At 40.9% G+C, this 23426-nt stretch overlaps 2 protein-coding genes across 11 annotated transcripts in view; one reads left to right on the top strand and one right to left on the bottom strand.

Moving 5' to 3' along the window:
* Positions 1 to 245: 245 nt before the first annotated feature.
* GNL3 (G protein nucleolar 3) lies at positions 246 to 7702 on the bottom strand. Its single transcript, XM_079932987.1, has 15 exons — positions 7578 to 7702; positions 6374 to 6432; positions 5842 to 5979; positions 5611 to 5724; positions 5440 to 5520; positions 4227 to 4359; positions 2988 to 3100; positions 2621 to 2738; positions 2243 to 2330; positions 1554 to 1728; positions 1297 to 1439; positions 1081 to 1214; positions 811 to 989; positions 471 to 531; positions 246 to 383 (listed from the first exon to the last, which is right to left on the bottom strand). Exons 1-15 carry the CDS (start codon positions 7588 to 7590, stop codon positions 298 to 300), a joined length of 1635 nt encoding a protein of 544 aa, XP_079789113.1. The 5' UTR covers positions 7591 to 7702; the 3' UTR covers positions 246 to 297.
* Positions 7703 to 7823: 121 nt separating this feature from the next.
* PBRM1 (polybromo 1) overlaps positions 7824 to 23426 on the top strand; it is a 102778-nt gene continuing 87175 nt past the window's right edge. For 7 of the 10 annotated variants that reach the window (XM_079935773.1, XM_079935780.1, XM_079935775.1 and 4 more), the window contains exons 1-5: positions 7841 to 10907; positions 12629 to 12781; positions 13721 to 13818; positions 18085 to 18232; positions 22642 to 22785. In XM_079935773.1, the coding sequence (XP_079791899.1) occupies positions 10860 to 10907; positions 12629 to 12781; positions 13721 to 13818; positions 18085 to 18232; positions 22642 to 22785 (591 nt within the window). In that variant the 5' untranslated portion in view covers positions 7841 to 10859. Of the gene's footprint in view, positions 10908 to 12628; positions 12782 to 13720; positions 13819 to 18084; positions 18233 to 22641; positions 22786 to 23426 lie in introns of all 10 variants that reach the window. The other 3 variants (XM_079935776.1, XM_079935777.1, XM_079935778.1) reach the window with 3 other exon arrangements.

The raw sequence follows: 23426 nt of genomic DNA, 5'->3' as shown, positions 1-23426 counted from the left end.
TGTGACCTGTGGCCGAATCTGTAAATAAAGTAAAAGTACATGTTTCAATAAGGTATGTTTTAACTTTACTTCTATCCACTCACTGTTTAAGAGATATCTTTTTATAGAATTTAGACACTTTCTAAAGTTGCCTGATTTTTTAAAATGAATATATCATTATATACACATTCACAAAATTTACACAGTTTATGTCATACTGTAACAAACTGGTACATCACACGCAGAGAACAGCTTAGCAGTCTGCTCACAATGTTAAAAACCAACAACAAAACACCATTATATAAGGACAAAGTTCTATTATACATAATCTGTACTGAAATCATAAGCATCATCTTCCTCTTCAGTCATTTTATCCAAGATGAAAGATGGTGCAGACTGCTTATCTATATTGGAAAGAAAAAGGAGGTGTTTAAAAACAAAAATAAAAGCTACTGTACTGCTTTGTTAGAAGATCCCTCCACCCAACTCACCTGATTGACAGTCCTCAGGCAGTGCCTCGCAGGCCTCTTCTTCAGGGGACATGTCTGAGCCCTTTTCGTGTGGGACAGAGAAACAGTGTTAGTAAGCCCTTGTGTGCTCATTAATCCAATTTAATTACATACCCAGAAAACGTCTCTGGAGTTACACATTAATGGATGCACAAAATCAAGACTAATGATTGCAAGCCTTAAACTTCTAAATTGTACGAGGCTTTTTAAAGTCATGAAATATTTAATTTCTATTTCTTCCTTCAGCCCCTTCCCCTCTGTTGTACACTGTAATGCTAGAAAACTTACTTCAGCTTAAACAACTCACGCACAACATACTTACATCACCTTCGTCAACACATTCCTGGTCAGTGTTGACATCTTCATAGTCCCCCCGCTCCTCCTGCTTCCATTCTTTCTGTTTCGGCAATTCTTCAGGTATGTCCTTTTCCTCTATCACTCCATTTGTCAGACCCGATGACTGGAAAAGGATGCTACTGGCTAAACGAGGGCCCCTGATGGCTAGAAAAGGTAAACAGCCCGTGTAAACAGATGAGACCTTTATTGGCCTGTCAGCTTATGAAGACAGTATTTAAACACAAGCCGTGCTTACCTTGTATGCTGTGTGCATTGTTCTTTTCCAGTTCTTCCAGATTAAAGCCCCATTTCATGTCTGTCACAATGCTCTCATTAAAATGTGGAGGAGTCCAGGATGTAGGGGGATGGCAAAAGTAACCTAAGGAGGCACTGGTATTAAAAATAAAGTGTGTCAAAAATCAGTTCCTTTATTCTATGTGGCCATCAAAAAGCCAACAGAAAGAAGCCTTACCCTGTCCACTCAGACCACAGCAGTTTGGCAGCACCTTCTACATTTGGGCTTCCACCTTTTTGGTGCAGTCCTCTTCTCTGAGCAAGTGAAGTAAAAAATTCCAGAGAATTCTTAAAGTCTGGGACAGTAAATTTCAGTACTACCTTATTAAAAAAAGAAAAACAAACTGTCATCTATCTGATATAGTACAGATGTTAAAAAAAAAATGCTTATAATGAAAGACAAGATGGAGCTCAAGGGAAGGGGATTCTTTTTACCTGTCGAGCATCAGCATGGGACAGAATGGCGCTAGCAGCCTCCATTGGTTTTACTACCTCAATACTTGCTGGACTTCTCAGAGCGAGTGCAATAGCAGAGTTAAGTGGAGACACGATGAAACTTGGACTATCTATGATTGTGATTTGTTTGTCCAAGGGGACAACCTGCATGTACCTGAGACAAGAAAGATGGTAACTGACAGGCACTGGTTTTCCTGAAGGTCAAGAGACACAACGAAGCTCAGGGTTGGATTGAACAAACTCAGCACAGTCTGTCAGATCCATTTTATCATCATTTGCTTCATGTTTATCTAAAACCGTAACAGCACACCCTCCTCTTCTAAAGACAAAACACTACGTGTCAATACATATTGACCTAAACACATGCTGTTTCCTCTGTAGTATCTCCCCCCTCTTCTACCTGGCAGACTTCTATTCATTTCAAGTTCAGGTTCAAACATCACTTCCTCTAAGGCAGCTTTTCCTTCTATGAATCTATTTGCTCGTCTTTCAAACTAGATTGTGGGCAGCTATTCTAATCAATTCTTCCCAAGCCTAACACTGGCTTAACCCTGTTCCTTTCACTAAATAGAAAGTTGAGTAAATAGAAATAGAAAACTGTCTCCCTTAAAATAAACAAAATCATACTTACCTATAATGAAATATTGCAATTATGGAACTCAATTTACCTTGTAAGTCCCATGGATACACCAACATTGCATATCCGTTCTTGTTTTAAGCTATTGATGATGCTGCTTTTCCCCACATTTGGGAAACCTACAAATGGGAAATCCACAGATACAAAAGGCATTATGTGCTGGTAATTATAAAATCTCCACTCTCTTATTTTATGCTTGCCTGTTTAGAGCAAGACCAGAGTTGGATCTGAGCATCTTCACTTCAACACTAAATCTACTCTTAGCATCTTCATTTCTTGCACAGGTAATGAAAGAGCAGGAAACGATTATTAATTCAAATAAACCAGAGCTCTTAGAGGCTAACATTACCTATAGTGCCGAGTTGCACTTACTGAGATAAGACATAAAATATGTTGAACTGAAACTCACCAATTACCCCAACGTGAATGGCTTTGCCATAAGTCTCCTGAAAACCTTCAAGAAGCTTCCAAAGGCCTTCTTTTCCAACACAGACTTCACTTTTGAATGGAGCAGCTTTCTTCTTTACCTTCACAAGTTAAAATTCTAAATAATTAGTTTAACTACTTCTGACAATCCACCAGACAAAACCCAAGCCATCTGGCTCCAGAGCCCATCTATTAAAATCACATTCCATTGCCTTTCAGATTGTCTCTGGATGAAATCAGAGTTGGATCTTAAAAGTTATCATTTTTTAATCAAGATTTTGTACACTCATCATATTTCACCCATCTGAAAGATGAAAGAACCACATCTCCCACCACTAAATTAAGGGTACCTTGATTCTCTTCCCTTTGTCCTTCAGATTTGTTGAGGCTTTGAACACCACTGTTGGCAATTCCTTTGTCAAATAACTTAGCCAGTTCTCCAAATTCTCCTTTGGTACCAAATCTGATAGGGATTAGGAATAAAACATTGTTCCAATTTGGTCATTTTGTTGAGATAAATTTGCAAAGTCTAGTAAACTATGGATTTCATTCAGGTTTGCCTTTTCCCAGTTTTTTCAAAAGTATCTGAACTAGAAGATGGGGAGAGGGTCAGCTGCCTACCATGCTTCTGGTTAACAGAGTTCAGTATGTACACCTCTGTGTTTCTTTAATTCCCCTCTGCATTGCTCATCCTTTCAGGATTAAGTCATCCTCTAGAATATTACCATACTAACCTTAGGGCTATGTTTCCAGAATTTACTATCAGGTAGGAGCCATGTTTACTGACCCCAACTGTAATTTTAGATCCCATCCTTACTTTCTGTTTCACAGGTTTCTGTTTCTGGGTGTTTCTGTCCCTGCTGCTCAAACCCAGATACATGATCATGTCTCATCTAAATAGTGCCACATGTCGACATTGCGCAGGTGTGAAGAATGTGGCACTCTGTCATCATTTCCTACGTGAAATATACTACACAGTAAGCTGAGCATAAAAGCTTACACTGTTAAATAAGACAAGGTGGTTAAGTACTGAATAGCGAAAGAACAGTACAAACCAGTTAATTCGCTTCTAGAAAACATCTCCAGGACCTCCCTGGTGGTGCAGTGGTTAAGAATCCGCCTGCCAATGCAGGGGACACGGGTTTGAGCCCTGGTCTGGGAAGATCCCACGTGCCACAGAGCAACTGAGCTCGTGCACCACAACTACTAAGCCCACGTGCCACAACTACTAAAGCCCACATGCCTAGAGCCCGTGCTCCACAACAAGAGAAGCCTGCACACTGCAATGAAGAGCAGCCCCTGCTCGCCGCAACTAGAGAAAGCCCACACACAGCAAAGAAGACCCAACATAACAATAAATAAATGAATAAATAAGTAAATAAAGTATAATATAGTAATTAAGGGGAAAAAAAAATTTCCACCCCACTGCCCAGCACTGTCTTTGGCAACAAGAGCTCATGCATATGCATTGGTTTTGTTGAGGTCAGAGTTGGATCTTATCAGTCTTCAGAGACAATCAAGACTGTTCAGATGTTTTCCTCATACCTCACTAGTGTATATGGAACATAAAGAGCAATGTTTTCGCCTACCTGATTTATTTAATACAAGTACCAGCTTTTTCTGTCCACCCTTGACAATGGCTTCTTCTACCTGGGGACACCGGCAACCAAGAGGATCTCTGGCATCCAACACCTCCAGCACAACATCTGAGGCTTCAATCACCTGTCAAAGCAGAAGCTATCAGAACACCATCCCTTGCTCTGGCACCACCCTCCACATAAGTACACTGGCGTTGTCTACTTTTCAACAGGGTGAGCTCAGAGTTCAATCTCTTAAAATTTTTTTTAATTTATTCTTTTTTTTGGCTGCATTGGGTCTTCGTTGCTGCACGTGGGCTTTCTCTAGTTGCAGTGAGCAGGGGCTAGTCTTCATTGCAGTGCACGGGCTTCCCACCGCGGTGGCTTCTCTAGTTGCGGAGCGTGGGCTGTAGGCGCACGGGCTTCAGTAGTTGGGGCACACAGGCTCAGTATTTGTGGCTCACGGGCTTAGATGCTCCCTGGCATGTGGGATCTTCCAGGACCAGGGCTCAAACCTGTGTCCCCTGCATTGGCAGGCGATTCCTAACCACTGTGCCACCAGGGAAGCCCCAGAGTTGAATCTCTTATCTTCACTTTGGTGTGAATGATGTTCACGTGTTTATTTCTTACATGACAGTAAGACATAAGTTTGTTCAGTGGCCTCTGATCAAAGTGGATTTCAAGAGTGGAAACATTCCCAACTATCTAAATGTATAATCTTCCCATTCTGAGTTATGTAGTTTGAAAGACCTTTGTGGCCCTACCAAGAGCTGCTGAGAAACACAGTCAGGGTCTATTCACAGGAGGGAGTGACCTTAGGAAAATAGGTGTAGGGGATGGCAGTGCTACACCAAGACATCCCCTTGACCTCCTTCACTTAGGTTTCAGCAAAGTACTTTAGAGATTCTTACTTTTGTACTGCTCCTCTAAAGTATTTCCTTCTATTTAAAAAGCCACTGTGTCATAATGTTATTTTATCACAAAATGCCACTTCTGTAAATCATGCTTATGGGGAACTGTTCCCATGCAAAAAAATTAAAACCATAACAATATTTCCTTCAGTGAAACATATCAGTAAGCCAACTTGCTGAAGAATTCTTCCTGCTCAAGAGAACTCTACTTCCACCTCTACAAGGTTGGTGTCAGGAGAGAAAGAAAGAAAAAAAAAAATTCTAGTCTTTTAAACCTCATTACCACTTTTAGACACTAACCTAGACTATGATACCTTTTTAAGTTCCTGACAATACAGCCTCTTCGGATTCTGTTTGCTTGACTTGGCTTTCTTAGCTTTGCATTGCCCAAATTCCTAGGTGATAAAGACAAGGGGAAAGGACACAAAATTAGTAGGTCAGTAGATGTAACCTATTTCTCCATTTTTCATGACTGTAATCATTACCTCTTTCACAGGTTCCATGTTACATAGCTCAACAACAGGGTCAGTTCCAAGTCTTCTTTTCTTGTCCTGTTCCTTCTGCCTGTCAAGTTTCTGCTGCTGTTTCAGTTCTTCAAGCTGTGTTCAAGCCACAAGAGAAATGGGAGAGCCAAAGTGACCTGATATTGTAACTTTACTTTGAAAAAAATACACACACCCACACATCACTTGTTGAACATTTTAGATGCATTTTACCCGCTGTTTCCTTAGCTCAGCTTCCCGAAGAAGAGCCTCCTTAAAAGGAGCACTGTTTGGAACTCCCGGGTCTTTCCTAGGCTTCTTTCGACCCCGTTTTTTAGCCTCTTTCCTCAATTTTCTATGGTGTTCTCGAACCTATCGTAATAAAATTTTATTAGTTAACAAAAATACTAAACAAAATTCATGTGACTAACCAATCTGGCTGCAGTTTACTTATATCTGTAAAATGACCTAGAAACATAGAACTTTAACTGTAACAATGCAGAGAACACATGCTTATGTATGAAACAGCAAGAAAAAGTCACCAGGAGATTCTTTTTGCAGCAATTGTTATCATATTGATCAAAATTTAGACTCTTATCACTGAATTACTTCTGATGCTTAAGAGCTTGTGTCATAGTCTATCCAACCTCCGTTTCTTGAGGTGAAATCATACTAATATTAATCCAGACCTCTTTGTGGAGAAGGGGTGGGGCAGAAATAAGTTTAGCATTATACTTGGTATAACTCTTTCAAGAACAAGACTTACCTTTTTTTGGATTTTATACCGCTTATGGCAGGTCATGCGTTTACTTGCTTTCTTTAACTCTGCAAAGCAACATATCACAAAAGGGTTAATTTATTTACTGTTTTCTTTTTAATTTATTTATTTTTGGCTGCGTTGGGTCCTCATTGCTGCGCATGGGCTTTCTCTAGTTGTGGTGACCGCGGGCTTCTCATTCTGGTGGCTGCTCTTGAGCCACCGGGGAAGCCCTATTTACAGTTTTTTAAAGTCCACTTTATCCACAAATGATCAGTTTTAGTTTTTGATGACTGCGCTCTAGGGTCACATCTATGTTTGCGTTAAGTAATTAACTGGCTCTGAAACCTAATTTAAGAATCTTGTGGGGAAGTTCCCTGATGGCACAGTGGTTAAGAATCCGCCTGCCATTGCAGGGGACACGGGTTTGAGCCCTGGTCCGGGAAGATCCCACATGCCGCTGAGCAACTAAGCCCGTGCGCCACAACTGCTGAGCACGCGCTCTAGAGCCCGCGAGCCACAACTACTGAAGCCCGCATGCCTAGAGCCCGTGCTCCGCAACAAGAGAAGCCACCGCACCGCAATGAAGAGTAGCCCCCACTCGCCACAACTAGAGAAAGCCCGCGCGCAGCAACGAAGACCCAACGCAGCCAAAAATAAAAATAAATGAATTTTAAAAAATCTTGTGGGTGTGTGGTAAAGATAAAACACGGACCGCTCAAGTCCCAAAGACGGATTCAACAGATCCGTTGTAGAGCCCAACTTCCCCGCTCCCACTCTTCCCAGATTATACTGGGATAGCACACAGAAGCGTATAAGATCCAAAAATAGAGCCACTTCTTATCAAATAGCACGAATCACAAAGGAGGAGCTAACAGTGGGGTCGAGAGGCGGCTCTCAGATCTCACCAGGGCCGGATCAAACGTGGCCGCACAAGGGAAAACGCTGCGCCTGAAACCTGGCTCAGACACTGACTGGGTCCTCACGAGACTCTGGCCCGACCTTCACCCTTGGGGCCCAGCCTTCTTTCTGCACCACAGGCCCGCGACTCACGTGGAGCCTTCCAACCCCCCAGTGCTAGGCGGGATCAGGGCTACGGCCTCCCCGCCGGCCCTCCATTCCCCAGAGACCAAGCCGCAGACGAGCGCCCTGGTGGGTCCGTCGACCATCAGACACAGAGGCCCCCCCAAGCCCGCCCCCTGACCACACTCACTCGGCCGCTTCATACTGTAAGTCGGACGGGCTGCGCCCGCTGTTGCACCAGCGCTCACAGCCACAAGCGCCTCCGCAGGCGCCACGTGCGAACAAAGACCACGGGCGAGCGTCACGCACTCACGCTGCCGCCGTAAAGCGCGCCGCGGCCTGCCCGCGTGCGCGCGCACGCAGTGTCGCGCGGAGCCAGGTTCGCTTGGCGGCCGCGGGGCTGGTTTTGCGGCGGCACCGGGAGGGGTGAGGGCGGTGAGGGCGGCGGGTGCTGGAGCGACGGCAGCGGCTGGAGGAGCAATAGCAGCAGCCGTGGCGGCCACGGGGCGGGGCGCGGCGGTCGGTGACCGCGGCCGGGGCTGCAGGCGGCGGAGCGGCTGGGTAAGGCCGGGCCCGGGGCGGGCGGGGCCGCTTCCTCTCAGCCGGCTGCCGGGCCTTTGTGTGGGCCCGGGCGGGCGGGAGCAGCGGCGGAGGCCCCGCCCCGGCCGTCGGGATGCGCCGGTCGGGCCGGGCGCGCGGGGCGGGGCATGGCGGCGGGCTTCGGGAAGCGCCTGGCAGCCTTGCCGCACCTGCCTGCCGGGACAAAGGCGCGCAGCGGCCCGGAAACTACCCGCGCCCCGCTTTCCCGCCCCCCGCGGCTGGCCGAGCTCTCGTCGCGGGCAGCTTCAAAACTGTCAACGTTTCCCTTAGTTCCCCGTACCGGTGACAGGTTGGGAAAGTCTTTCATTTTCTCCGCAGCTCAGGGCCTCCTTTTTTTGTTGTCGTTTCTTGACGGTTCAGACACAAACTCTCCTAGTAAATTTTTTTTTTTAGTACTTTCTGGATGACTCTGTTCAGACTGAGTATTTTTATCAATGGGACTTGTATTTGTCGTGGAGCCCAGGTATAGTTTCTTATATGCAACACCACAAAGAATCGAGATTTTCAAATTGTGTGTGTTTCTGGTTATTTTTTCGTCTCTTAAAATTTTTTTACTGAGAAAGAAGCATAGTTTTGTTATTGTAGGGTAGAAATTGGTGACTTAAAGAGGAAGAAAGATTGGCAAAAATGTAGAAGAGATCCTGAAAAGCAAATGACAAATACACGGTATAGTGGATATAGAAATTATTACTACAATTATAGAAACATATGTTGGAGTAAAGCATTTTTATTAACTTATTTTCCAGCAAACTAAGACTCCTCAAAAATGATTTCAAGGTATTTTTTTTCCATTTAGTAGTGAACTCTTTTCCCAAGTACAATTCAAAAGCAAATTGGACTCAATACGAAAGAGTAGTATAATTTCTGCCATATCACCTGTTAACAGATTGCCCATATTTTAGATCCAAAGGAAGATTGGAAGGTATCTTTTGAAGAAGTATGTCAAATCAGTAATAAATATGTGTGGATAAATAGAAGGGCTTTGACCACTTTCTTTGGCTTTGGGAGTGTACAGAATATCTTAAGTATTGATATTCTATGCAGATCGCCAAGATTAGTAAATTGCTATCTGTATGATAGACTACTCTCAAGGCATCCAGCATCATGTGAGAGAACACTGAATTGGGAGAATATTCCCTAAGTTAAAACACAGGCTGCAACATAATACATGTGGTTTGTTCATGCTTTTTTAAAAAAAAAAAAAAAAAAAGGCAACCAGGGCATAGAATAAATACTGAAAGCTGTGAATGCCAACGTTAAGGGTTCTTTTTCTCTGGGAAGTTGGTTTATAAGCGATTTTTTCCCATTTTTGAATCTTCTCTTTTCCAAGATTTTTGTTTTAAACCTGTATTACAGTACTAAGAAATACTAGAAATACAGGAGAGTACTAAAAGTCTATAAACTGTCAAAATATACCATTAGGCTATACTGAGTAAATATTTTCCCAGTTGCACATTGTAAAGTTATTCTTTACTGTCCACTGTAATTTATCATTGGTTGTTAGAGTTTTGGACATCTGACTGTAATCAGTGCCATTTAAAAACTTGTAACTAAGTTTCAGAATCTTTTCTCTTTATAGGAAAAGAATTACTGAATGGATGCTCACAGTCCTTTGAAACTATGCAAACTTTTTTTTTAATGTCTCACTTAAGTGCACTTTTAATATGTCTTATTAAATAGATAAGTTGATCACTGAAACTATGCTATAAGTCAGGCTACAAAAATGGATAAAGTGCTGTTCCTGTGCCCAAGACAGCGTACAATCCTAGAGTTAAAACTTAACATTTTTTTTGTGTTTTGACATTTCAAAGTGATTTCACATACATTTTTCACTGTCATAACAATCCAAGGGAGATATGTACACTGCTGTTCTCATTTTAGAAATAAAGAAACAGATCTGAAAGGTTGTGACTCAAGCAACATCAAACAGAGATGGAAGACCTGGGTCTCTTATCCTGGTCTTCTGAGCTCAGGTCCTATTGCCCCTCCCACCCACCTGGCCACATTGCCTTTGTAGCCAAACTTCCAAAATACATGTTAAAATGTGTTCCTTGGATGAGAAAATATTCGAAATTATCCTTAAGTTGAATCTTTTTTTTTCTTATCAAAGTAAATTAATGAGTCAAGGAGTTTTGAATATTGTGTGGTCTAAACACCCCCCCCCAATGATTTACATTTTTTGTCATTTGATTTTCAGCGGATTATTTATAAAAGTAATTTTGACCTCCTGCCAAATGGTCGAAGGCTTTTTTTTTTTTTAACCTTTCTAAAGTTGTATGTGATATCTTTTCAGTGCTGATAGGACTTTTGGAAAGAAATGTCTCTCTGAATTTTTTTGACGAGGAGGAGTTTTCCATACTCTGCTCACATGAGCCATTCTTGGTTTGTTCCAGCTTGCTAACACTTGGTGTCACATGTAAGCCTTCCACATGTGTTCACTCTCCATTCCAGCTCTGTGATTGAACTCTGCTCTTATTGACTAGGGTGCAGTTGGGCAGGCATGCTTCGTTCCTGGAATTGACAGTCATTCCGTGTGAGTAAAGGGGAACCTCAGTGAGGCATCTTTATGTATGTGAAAAGCATTTGGTTTTAAAATGGAAGAAATATCAGATACTGTTAGTGCCTGAGCCTTTGCATCTGTTTGATTGGTGCAAGAAAACTGATATGCCTATTTTCTCCAGATCTCGTATCTTTAGCAGTTCTGCTTGAATGTTTTCTGTCTATTCGTACTCATTTTTACTCCTTTGACCCTTCTTTTTATTTCCCCTGTCTCTGCCTTTTTCTTCTCTTTCAGTTTTGAATATATTAACACTGAATCAGCACTTCTAAAGCCCTGCCTTCTCCCACTGGCTTCACTTGGCCTTCAGACATAATGAGGAGACTGGCTTTTCGAGGAGCTGGTTGTGCTCTGGTAAAGCTGGTAAATTACTGATCATCTACACCCTTTCCCTTTTCTGTCCTTCCTTGCCTTTTCCCTTCCACCTTTCTTAAATTTTGTTATCCTTTTCATAAAGATTCTTGCCTTATGTTCATCAAATTCACTTGTGTCCTTGTCATAGATTGTTTACAAAAGCTTGGTCCTTAGTTTCTTCATTTTAATGAATTGACACCAGTTTATCAGCCTTTTATAAAACAAACAAAAATCAACAAAAGTTGGCTGGCCTTGGCCTACGCCCTTTGAAGCTTTAGCCAGTTGTGGCCGATTGCAAACTAATACACTGTATAACAAACCAAGTCCTAGAGGAAGGAACATCATCATATTAGGCTCTGTTTTTAAACACCATGTGGACTGTAATTCAGAGGAAGAGATAAGAGACTTAGTTTGTTAGTTGGTTACCAGAATTTTTTATTTATTGGTTTGTTTTGCTCCTGCTTTCTGTTCCCTGGAGATCCCCAGTTTTTCTCTCCATACTACTGGCAACCCATTCTTTCAGCTACTAGTGTCTTAGTGTCCTGAAATTGAATGTTGATGAGTGACACTGGGATCAGTTTTTTCTTTTTGCTTTAGAGAAAGGCCTGTGAAATCACAATATGCTATTTGATACTGTTTTTAAATTGTATAAGCATTGTAGGACTTTCTCAGGTATGCACCCTTACCTTCTTCTAGCTGTAGCAGGTCATTTCAGTGGCTGCATTTCTTGTGTTATAGTCAAATATATATATATATATATATATTTGTGTATATATATATTTACACATATATATATATATTTGTAAAGCTGTGTTAAGATTACTTAGCAGCCTGCCTAAAACTTAGAGCAAATATTTACATGTTTCTGGGAGCCCGAGGAGGGCCTAAAACCTCACTTCTGGGGTGCTCTTCAAGATCATCTACTGAAATGTAAAGCTGTGAATTCATGGGGATAGGGTACCTCATATAACTGAAAAGGAGGTTAGTCTGGATTGACAGAAAAGTTTCAAAATGCAATTTTGCTACTTTAGCATAGGTATGGCAAGTATGTTGAGTGTTTTCTGGGGTATGTCTTGTGGATCTTACTTTAATGAATGGAGAAAATTCATTTTCAGTGTGTTAATTTTAGGGTACATCTAAAATGCTAGAAGGTTAATCCTCTGTCCCCTTATCCTTTTGCACTAATTTGCCTCAGGGTCTGCTTCCTGTTTTTTGGTTTTTGTTTTTTTCCAACATGCTGGCCCACCTGGAAAGTGATCATAATCATAAGAAGCACTGGGGAAAACAGATGAGGCTTCTGACTCCAGAGGTGACCACCTTAGGGACTCTGTCCCTGAGGCCTGCCTGACTCCCTCAGGGGCTGAGGGATCAGTACCTCCAACACACCATTATATGTGGGTGTACCCACATATATAATTATGTGGGTTTCCAAATTCCAGTCCAGGGTAAATTTGGGGCCAGAAGTGGTTGAGTCATTCAAAATTGGTAAATACAAATGAGTATACTGTTGCTGAATTTGTCCCATCCAAGTTGAAAGTGTAGCATTCTGGTAAGTGAAGGGGCTAAAGCAAGGGCCAGGACTTGCATTGAAAAAAACATAGTTAAGCTTCTTTGCAACAGTGAAAATATTCTCCTAAGTGAACCAGAAGCTTTGTGGCAAGTGGCCAACTGAGGGCTTGGTGGCAGAGTATAAAATTCAGTGTAAGAACATGGCTAATTATTTCTTATAGAAGAAGTTGGATTCCATGGGTTCCAAGAGAAGAAGAGCTACCTCCCCTTCCAGTAGTGTCAGCGGAGACTTTGATGATGGGCACCATTCTGTGTCCACGCCAGGCCCAAGCAGGAAAAGGAGGAGACTTTCCAATCTTCCGACTGTAGACCCTGTAAGTAACTCAGATCACAGTTTCTGCCTTCTGCACAATTCCCTACCTTTCCTTTAATGATAAGCAGTTAAGATGCAAGGCCTCTCAGCTTCTTTTTCCTCTGGCTTGATATTCTTAACCTTTCTTTTATGAAAAGTATACACTTAGCCAGAAGTCTTACAGTAATAGTGTAATTTAATATTATGAAATAATAAAGAATATCATTTTTGTCACATTATATAGTCATTCAAGTGAGTGTGTGCTGTCATGTGCCAGGCACTGTTGTGATTGGGAAAGAACTATGTGTAAGACGAGCTAGTTTTTTACATGGAGCTTAGATGCTAGCGTTGGGGAAGCAGAATGTAAACAGATGAACAAATAAATAATAAAGTATCCTCAGCTAGTGATGAGTGCTAAGAAGAAAAGTTGGGATGATATGGGCTGTTTTGGCCCATACCTTCAGGAAAGATTTCTTTGTGATCAGAAGGCAGCAGCCCTGCAGAGCACTGGGGAAGGGTGTTCCAGGCAGAGGGGCTGGATCAGGAATGGATTTGATGGGTTGTGATTACAGAGAGATGGTCAAGAGGGAGAAGGAAACTGGCAAAGTCTGCCCAGCCAGAGTATACCCTACATACTCTGTGTTAGGAGTTTAGATTTTATTCTCTGATTGGTAAGAAGCCCTCTATTGGATGATTTTTAAACAAGAGTGATATGAACTAATTTTGTTTAAAGGAAAAGAAAATCACCAGTAACATATTCTGATGAAAGATTTAATCATTTAAATGATTTTAAATAAGGAGAGGTACTGTCAGCATACTTTAGACTTGGGTTCCCATGTGGGAATTTGGGGATTCATCGTTCTCTACTGGCATTTTATGTTTTGTTGTTTTTTTTTTAAGAACCCCTACACTGACTTTCTGTTCACTTTTCTGGTGATTTTTCTCCTTTTCCTATGTGTAGATTGCCGTGTGCCATGAACTCTACAACACCATCCGAGACTATAAGGATGAGCAGGGCAGGCTCCTCTGTGAGCTCTTCATTAGGGCACCAAAGCGAAGGTGAGTGGGAGGGGTTTGGTCCCGGATCCAAGTTGAAAGTGTTTAATAATTGAGTTTTCCTTTGGAAGGAATGGCTTAGATGATACAGGGGTCTAGATTTTAGTTTCAGTTGTCAAGGTGTAGCAAAGCGCATTTAAAAAAATTTTTGTCTTAATTAAAGAAAAAAATTTTAGTTGTAAAAAATATACAACATGAAATTTACAGTCTTGATTGTTTTTAAAAAACTTTTAGAAGTAATAGGTGAATTCAGCAAAGTTGCAAGATACAAAACCAACATACACAAAAATCAGTTGCATTTCTGTACCTTAACAGTGAACAATCCAAAAAGGAGATTAAAGAATAAACCTAACCAACGAGGTGACAGACTTTACACTGAAAACTACACACTTCTGTAAGAAATTAAAACACAAAAAAATAGAAAGATATCCCATGTTCTTGGATTGGAAAACTTAATATTGTTAAGATACCAATATTACCCAAAGCAGTCCACAGAGTCGATGCAAAACATAACAAAATCCCAACAGAATTTTTTTCAGAAACAAAAAAAACCATCCTGAAAAAGAAGAATGAAATTGGAAGACCATATTAGTCAGGGTTCTCCAGAGAATCAGAACCACTAGGATCTATCTATCTACCTACCTATCTAAAATAAATTTGTGTTGTTTTAAGCCATTAATTTTGTGGTAATTTGTTAGAGCAACAATTGGAAACTAATACAATGAGTTAATTAAAGATTTAGATCCATTCATGAATGTTGATGCCACAGTGGGTAGCCAACAAGCTCTAGGTTGATCTGAAGGCAAACCTCTCACTCCAAAGAGCAGAGCCACCAAGGATGCAGTATCATCATCCTGAATGAGGAGAGCTCTGTAAATTAGTCTTGCCAAAAAAGAAGAGTTTTTTTTTTTTAATGAAATCCCTCTCCAGATTTCAGTTAATCAGTAACAATCTTTTGAAAGTTGTCATTTAATTAGCATATGTTATTAAAAGCCCATATTTATTGCTTACTACATGCTAGACACAGTACTAAGTGCTTTCCAGGCCTCATCTTGTTTAAACCTGAGCAGTATTGTTATCACAGTTTATAGATGACAACTTGTACAAGTTCTCAGAACTATTGAGGATAACCAGAATTCAGACTCAGGTTTTTCTGATTCTAAAGCCTGTGGTCTTAACCAGTATGTTGTATAGGGAAGCAGCATCATATTGTAGTACACAAGCACCTCATGGAAAAGGACTGCCCCTCTGCTGCCTGCTTTCCACCAGCTGAGGGGCAGAAAATACAGGCCTTTGGTGCTAGAGCACTGTCTTCTAGCCTCCATGACGCAGTACTTTAGGAGCACTGCTGCCTTCCCCCCAGTGCTGTGCCTGCCTGCGTCTCTGCTCCTCCTCTGTGGAATGCATGTTTTCTCAAGAGCTTGTGGGAAGAAGTACTGCTCAGAGCCATGCATTTGTGAATCTCTTTTTGAGACTTTGTTTTGATTAGTATGTTAGGCTGCTTGTACTAGGACATCCAAATTAACAATGGCTGAAACAAGAACAATTGCTTTCTCTCATGTACAACTTCTATTCTGTGAGGTCTTCAGGGCCGAGATACTGTCTGTCTTTTTATTCTGCTGTGCTTGGGGTATCGCCCTTGTCTGCATGGTCTGAGACGGCTCACCACCACAACTACCTTCTGGCCCATAGGAAAAAAGAAACATGTTAGGATGTGACCTGGACGTGGTACATTTCAGCTCTTGCATTGGTCAGAACTTAGCTGCAACGTGGCTAAGAATTTGGCCTTTAGTACCCAGGCAGGAGCTTAGAATGCTGTCATCTTGGGAAGGAGGCAAAATAGGTTTAGGGGTAGCCAGCAGGCTCTGCACATCAGGCAGAGTGTTTCTCACTTTTCTGGTTAAAACTCTTAGTTGTGCTTTGACTATTCTGTGGCCGTATTATGGCAGGGTGCCCTCACCTATTGTTGAAAGAGAAAAGCTCTTAAGACATGTACTTCACAATCCTATGTGTGTGTGTATGTGTGCACAGAGTCTGGAAGAATATTAATAGTGCTTTTAACTCTGGATGAATAGGGACAGTTTTTACTTTTCTATACTTTTCCGTATGTTGATTTAAGTGGGAAAAACCAGTTAGAGCTATTTCATTTTCAAAGTGAGGGGACCTTGTTTTGATCACATTATATAGAGCGGAATGTTGGGATCCTGACCTTTTTTTCTATATGGCAATTCTGAAAATGTTTGTGAGGAACCCCCTAGCAGAGCTTCTGGGAGATAATGTCCTTTCTAGGTATGTGTCCTCATTGCATTGTCAGTTGTCTACAGATAATCCCCCAAGCCTGAGAGGCTGCCGAGGCCCAGCTTTAGCAAGGAGCAGTGGACTATGGCCCATCAGGCCCAGGCGGAGAGAGCCATCTAGGATAGCAAGTTAACAAAGCCCTAATGTTCACTCTGAGAAAGTCCCTTGGTACCACTGACAACATTGATGTTAGGCCTGGGTGGGCCTTTGTTGTTACTCACTGAGACCTTTATGTTCTTACACTTTCTTTGAATAGCAGATTGAATACTCCTTTTATCCCCTCGTACTTAATTTTGTAGTTCACTGAAATCGTAAGTAGTTGATAAGGGTTTAAAAACTTAATTTACTCTTCTTCCTTTCCCTTCCTGGAGAATTCAAAGTCATTAGGTGACGCTGAGCAAGGTAGGAATCTGCAAGGGAGACAGGCGGTGGGGGTATGGGGTAGGGGTTGTGGACAGTAGCCGTGTCACAGGCTGTTACATAGCCTGGAGTTACCTTTCCATAAAGTACAAGGGGTAAAAGAGTAACTTGGTCAGTTGAGAAGCTTGGCAGACCATAATCAAGTGACCAAAATCAACCTCATCTAAGTAGTGGCATGAGTTGAAATTAAGCGCCACGTGATAGAATACAGTGAGATGAATATAGCATCATCAGAATTTATTCCTCAGGAGAAGAGACAACCCCAGATTAAGGGACACTCTACAAAATAACTGGCCTATAATTTTCAAAAGTATTAAGATCATCAAAGTCAAGGAAAGACTAAGGAACTGTTTCAGAATGAAGGAAACTGAGGAAACATAACTGAATGCAGCATGATTCACATTGATCCTTTTTCTATAAAGGACAATTTTGCAACAGTTGGCAAAATATAAATGGGTTCTGAGGATTAGATGATGAGACTGTATCAAAGTGAATTTTCTGATTTTGATGATTGAACTGTGGTCCTTTTTTGTAGGAAAAACACACAACTCTTCAGCAGCTTACTCTCAAATGGTTCAGAAAAAACATTCTGTGTACTATTCTTGCAATTTTTATGTTAAAGCAAAAAGTTTTAAAAAATTAAATATATCATACATACATGGCTAAAACATGTCAGCCAGTGAGTGTCCCAGGAGAAATTAAAGCCTTAATGACAACATTCTTCATATGTAGTAACTTACCCTCTTACACATCTAGGATGAGTTTTATCTACCCCTGAGGGAGAATTGTGAAAAACAATTGCTTAGATAATTTTGCAGAAGGTTTACTTGTCTCATGGAACTCCATTTGAAAAAAAGCCAGAAGGAATAATAATAAACATCCATGAACCAAAACCCAACTTAAGAAATTATTGTAACTACCTTTAAAGTGTCCCCTCCTCTCCAAGAGATAACCACTATCCTTAATTTTCTGTGTATCATTCCCATGCCTTTTTTGTTTTGTCATGTTTGTTCATGTCTTATGCCCTTTTATCTTTGGTAAGCTCCTTGTGCCAAGGGCCTCATCTTTCTCTTTTGTCACTTTAGTACTTGATGTTAGAGCAGCATATATACTGGGCACTTGATAGCACTTGGTAGAGAAAGTTCTGTGGTCACTACCTGAAGAAAGATAATCCATTTCGTAAGTTTATAAAGAGCTTTGGAACATACCTGTTTTCAGCCATTATTGAACCCCATGAAAGGTAAGTCATTTTCATTTACAGGAGATACCATTGACATGGTTTTAGTGTTGGTGCCTTAAATCTTAAATATTTTGCATATAAAAGACTATCACAGATGTTAATTTAGGTTTCTATATCACCAATATGTATTTTGAAAAGGGCGTGCATATTCGTCTTGCTTTTGTTATTCCTTCTCAGTTCCAATAATGAGAGTACATCTAGTATGTTCTGTCACTTGGCGTGTTGGACATTACCACAGAGTTTTGAGACATAACTTTTTATGGGCTTTTGATTAATAAATATCTTTTTAAAAAACATTAAATTATTGACAGAAATCAACCAGACTATTATGAAGTGGTTTCTCAGCCCATTGACTTGATGAAAATCCAACAGAAACTAAAAATGGAAGAGTATGATGATGTTAATCTGCTGACTGCTGACTTCCAGTTGCTTTTTAACAATGCAAAGGCCTATTATAAGGTAAGAAAGCATCAAATTTGGAAGATATCCAATTTGGTAATTGTGTGGCTTTTTAATATTTATCAGGCTGGTAGATAAGTAGTGGTTTTTCATTTGGTAGTTTGAGTTTGCATTTCTCTTGTTAGTAAAGAAAACTGAAGATTAATATGATTATGACCCATTCTTGTTTCTTCTGTGTCTGCTCAAATCTTTTGCCCGTTTCTTGGATTGTTTGTCATTTTCATATTTACTTTCAGAAATTTTTTTGTTCTAGATACTAATCCTTTTTTTGGTTATGTGTGTTGCAAATATCTTCTCCCACTGTTTGACTATTTTTTCACTCTTTGTGGTGTCTTTTTTTTTTTAATATTTATATATTTATTTTGGCTGCACCAGGTCTTAGTTGCGGCATGTTTGGTTGCAGCATGCAGGATCTTTAGTTGTGGCATGCGGACTTCTTAGTTGCGGCATGCATGTGGGATCTAGTTCCCCGACCAAGGATCAAACCCGGGCCCCCTGCATTGGGAGCGTGGAGTCCCACCCACTGGACCACCAGGGAAGTCCCTGTGGTGTCTTTTGATGAACAGAAGGTTTTTTATTTTAATATAGTTAGATTTATTAGTCTTTAACTTTGTGGTTTATCCTTCTTTGTATCTTGTTTCAGAAAACTCTCCTGCCCAAAGATTATAAAGATATTCTCTTATTTTCTTCTGAAAGTTTAATAGTCTTGTCTTTCGTGTATAAGCCTTTAGTGCAGCTGGGATTGATTGTTGTGTCTTCTCTGAGGTAGCGATCTATTTTTTTTCCACAGGTATAAGCAGCACCTTGAAATGGCCATCCGCTTCACATTTGTCTGTGGTGGTAATGCTGGCATTGATTCCATGTGCTCATGGGTCTCTTTGTGGCCCTTTATTCTGTTCCTTTTGTTCTGGCCAGCTTATCTAAAACTGAGCTATTCTATTTCTACCTTAATTTCTGTGGCTTTATAATTCTTTATCTGGCAAAGAAACTGTTTTGATTATTTTTATACATTTTAATATTAGTGTGTTAAGTCAACAAGGACCAAAAAGATTGTTTGAATTTGTATTGGAATTGCATGGGCTGTGTAGATTGTATTTTGGAGAATTGACATAATTGTGATGTTGATTATTCCAGTCTGTGAATTTGGTACGTCTTCATTTGTCTTTTTAGCATAGCTTTAAATGTTTTTTCATCAAGATTCTGCAGAAATGTTAGATTTATTCTTAATGCTGTGTGTATATATTTTTTCTTTAATTAAGATATAATTCACACACTCTTTTAAAGTGTAGAGTTTGGGGCTTCCCTGGTGGCGCAGTGGTTAAGAATCTGCCTACCAATGCAGGGCACACGGGTTCGAGCCCTGGCCTGGGAAGATCCCACATGCCACAGAGCAACTAAGCCCATGTGCCACAACTACTGAGCCTGTGCTCTAGAGCCTGCGAGCCACACTACTGAGCCTACGTGCCACAACTACTAAAGCCCGTGCACCTAGAGCCCATGCTTCACAAGAGAAGCCACCGCAATGAGAAGCCTACACACCACAGCGAAGAGTAGCCCCTGCTCGCTGCAACTAGAGAAAGCCTGCGTGCAGCAATGAAGACCCAATGCAGCCAAATAAATAAATAAATAAATTGGTATCTTAAATGCCCTTCTAAATAATGCAAAACCTTAGAATAATGTAACTCTGATCTTTTTATTTATGCTATTGATGTTTTGTATTTTATTTCTATTGTGATAAATTTTTAATCCCATAAAATAATGTTACTGTTTTATATAGTCACTTTTTTTACTTACAAATATATTACTGTCTTTATTCTTCATTCTTATATTGCTATTGAGAAATATCTGTCAGTATAACTGTATTTCCTTTGAAGGTTACCTGTCTTTTCTTTCTAGCTATCTTTAGTATTTTCTTTATGTCTCTTATATTCTGCAGTTGCACTGTGATATGTCTAGATACGAATATCTTATTATTATAGAATTTGGGAGTTGTAGATCTTTCTAAATCTTTGGGTTGGTATTTTTCATCAGTTCTGGAAAGTTTTCAGCCATTGTGTCTTTGTATATTGCCCTTTCCCCATTCTCTCTTCTTGTAGAACTGTGACTGGCTGTTATATTAGAACTCTCTTAGGTTTCCATTTCTCTTAACTTTTTGTAGTCCCCTTTTTTGTGTTACTATTGCTTTTTAGGTCATATTTTTAGTTCTTATGTTTTTCTTTTTTTTTTAATGTATATATATTTTTAATTAATTTATTTATATTTGGCTGCATTGGATCTTCATTGCAGTACACGGGCTTCTCATTGCAGTGGCTTCTCTTGTTGCAGAGCATGGGCTGTAGGCACACGGGCTTCAGTAGTTGTGGTGCACGGGCTTCAGTAGTTGTGGCTCACGGGGTCTAGAGCACAGGCTCAGTAGTTGTGGCGCACGGGCTTAGTTGCTCAGCAGCATGTGGGATCTTCCTGGACCAGGGCTCAAACCTGTGTCCCCTCCATTGGGAGGCGGATTCTTAAACACTGTGCCACGAGGGAAGCCCCCAGTTCTTATATTTTTCTTTGAAATCTGCTCTTAAACCAATCTATTGAGTTCTTACATTTTAATGTTTATATTTTTCTTATTTTCGAAGTAGTTTCTATTTTGGGGATTGCTTATGTCTTCAGTCCTATTCTTTAAACGTTTTCAACATATTTTTTATTCTGTAGCAGATAATTCAATATCTGAATTATTTGCATGTGTTTTTGCTGTCATTTCTGCTAGCTTTCTCTTGTGACTCTTTTCTTATTTTTTCCCTTTGATATTTGGCTGCACTGGGTCTTTGTTGCTGTGCATGGGCTTTCTCTGGTTGTGGCAAGCGGGGGCTACTCTTCGTTGCGGTGCGTGGGCTTCTCATTGCGGTGGCTTCTCATTGTGGAGCATGGGCTCTAGGCGTGCAGGCTTCAGTAGCTGCAGCACGTGGGCTCTGTAGTCGTGGTGCGTAGGCTCTAGAGTGCAGGCTCAGTAGTTGTGGTGGGTGGGCTTGTTGCTCCTCGGCATGTGGGATCTTCCCAGACCAGGGATTGAACCCATGTCCCCTGCATTAGCAGACAGATTCTCTACCACTGCACCACCAGGGAAGTCCTCTTGTGATTCTTATTCTTGTGTGTTTCATGAATTTTGACTATGAACTTATATTTCTTGGAACTTTATCTATAGGGAGACTTAGGCTTAGATTGAAGTTGGGTTCATCTAGAGAAGATTTGTTGCTTATCCCAGGCACCTGGCCTCTCTTCGTTAGGGCTAGCTTATGTTGAAGAGTTCTCAGAGGAGATTCCTCTCATGCCTCTCTTCTCTCCAAAGTGCCATGGGTTTAGCTGGGTGGAGGTTGAGGTCGGTAGTCTTCCTTTTCCCTGGCAGCAGAGAAACTGAATTGTTTTGAATTCCCAGTTACACTGCATCCATGGCCTTTGGATTCCCAGCTTTGGGCAGACCCTGGCCTTTATCTCTTGTCCTTGCAGCCTCAAGGAGGCTTGAAAACTAAAGGTTAGGTTATCTTGTCTTATAGGTGCCTTCAGGTGAAGGCAGTGTTCTTGTTCATCCGGGTTCCTGCTTTTACTCTATTCTTGCTTTTATGAACATTGCTTACTCCTTATTGGCAGCACACGGATACATTTTTAAAGCTTTACTCTTAGTTTAACATTGCATCCAGCATTATTCTTTTTATTTTTTAAAAATATTTATTTATTTATTTGGCTGTACCGGGTCTTAGTTGTGGCGTGGGGGGTCTTTGTTGTAGCACAAGGGATCTTTAACTGTGGCATGTGGGATCTAGTTCTCTGACCAGGGATCAAACCCGGGCCCCCTGCATTAGGAGCACAGAGTCTTAGCCACTGGACCACCAGGGAAGTCCCCCAGCATTGTTCTTACTGGAAAGTTTCAGTTAGTTTATCCCCACCATACTTCAGGAAAAGAAAATATTCAAATAAGGTGTTAAATAGTTTAAAAATAGAAGTGGTAATCAGGACAATCATTAGCTTCTGTCCTTTAGTCTTGTATCCCTTAAGCTGGGTCTTATCCTTTAAATTGCCTTTCTTAGTGTATTAGTAATAATTAGCCTTTATTTAGCAAATCATTTATTTTTTTCTTCAAGTCTTTCTGTAATGAGATAGGGCATAAATAAATAAAATAATTTCATTCCAGAATGCCTTTAAAACATACACTTAGTTCTTCAGAAGAGGAATTGAGGCCCATGTATCTTTTTTTTTTTTTTTCCATGTATCTTTTACTCGTAAGAATTTTTAAATTTGTAATAGAGTTTTCAAAGTTATGTCTTAGAATACCAATCTGCTGGAACAGGATGCTTTAAAAGTAGTAACTGATTTACAATAAAATACTAAAGTGATATTTTTTTTCTCTTCTCCTTGCTAATGTACAGCCAGATTCTCCTGAATATAAAGCTGCTTGCAAACTCTGGGATTTGTACCTTCGAACAAGAAATGAGTTTGTTCAGAAAGGAGAAGCAGATGATGAAGATGATGATGAAGATGGGCAAGACAATCAAGGCACAGTGACTGAAGGAGTAAGTGTGCCACTGGAATAGGTGATAGATAGGCTACTGGGAGGTGGATGAGGCCCCTGCCTGTGATTTCTCTTGGCCACTGTGGGCAGGTGGGCTTTCTGTGCAGTTGTGTTGGTAAGTGGGAGGGTAAAGGAACACGCAGCCAGCGAGCCCCATTCCAGTTACAAGGGATTCTAGGACATCCTGCACTACATGTAACATGCATGGTTGCTTTCATGAATTGCTCTTACATTAATGCATATTTCCTGCTCAGTTTTAAAGAGAATCTTCATATTATCAAGGACTGGTCCAGTATTGCTATATTGAGATATTTTGTAAGGGTAGGCAGTGTTGTGATTGAAAGTTGGAAAGTTGATGAAGTCACTTTAGTTAGGAATATTTTTGTGGGTTAGGCTGGTTCCTAGAACATGCCAGGTGTGTTCCTGCCTCTGGAATTTTGCAGTTGCTCTTACTTCTGCTTCCTTTGACTCTGCCTGTGACTATGTCTTCTGCATTATTCTAACATCACTTAAAGTAATGTAAACTGGGAGAAGGGGCTTCCCTGGTGGCGCAGTGGTTGAGAGTCCACCTGCCGACGCAGGGGACGTGGGTTCGTGCCCTGGTCCGGGAGGATCCCACGTGCCGCGGAGCGGCTGGGCCCG

The sequence above is a fragment of the Stenella coeruleoalba genome (assembly GCF_951394435.1).
Source record: "Stenella coeruleoalba genome assembly, chromosome: 10".
Classification (NCBI taxonomy): Eukaryota; Metazoa; Chordata; class Mammalia; order Artiodactyla; family Delphinidae; genus Stenella; species Stenella coeruleoalba.
Note: the sequence above shows the minus strand (reverse complement) of the source record. Positions and strands in the feature narration are given on the sequence as shown.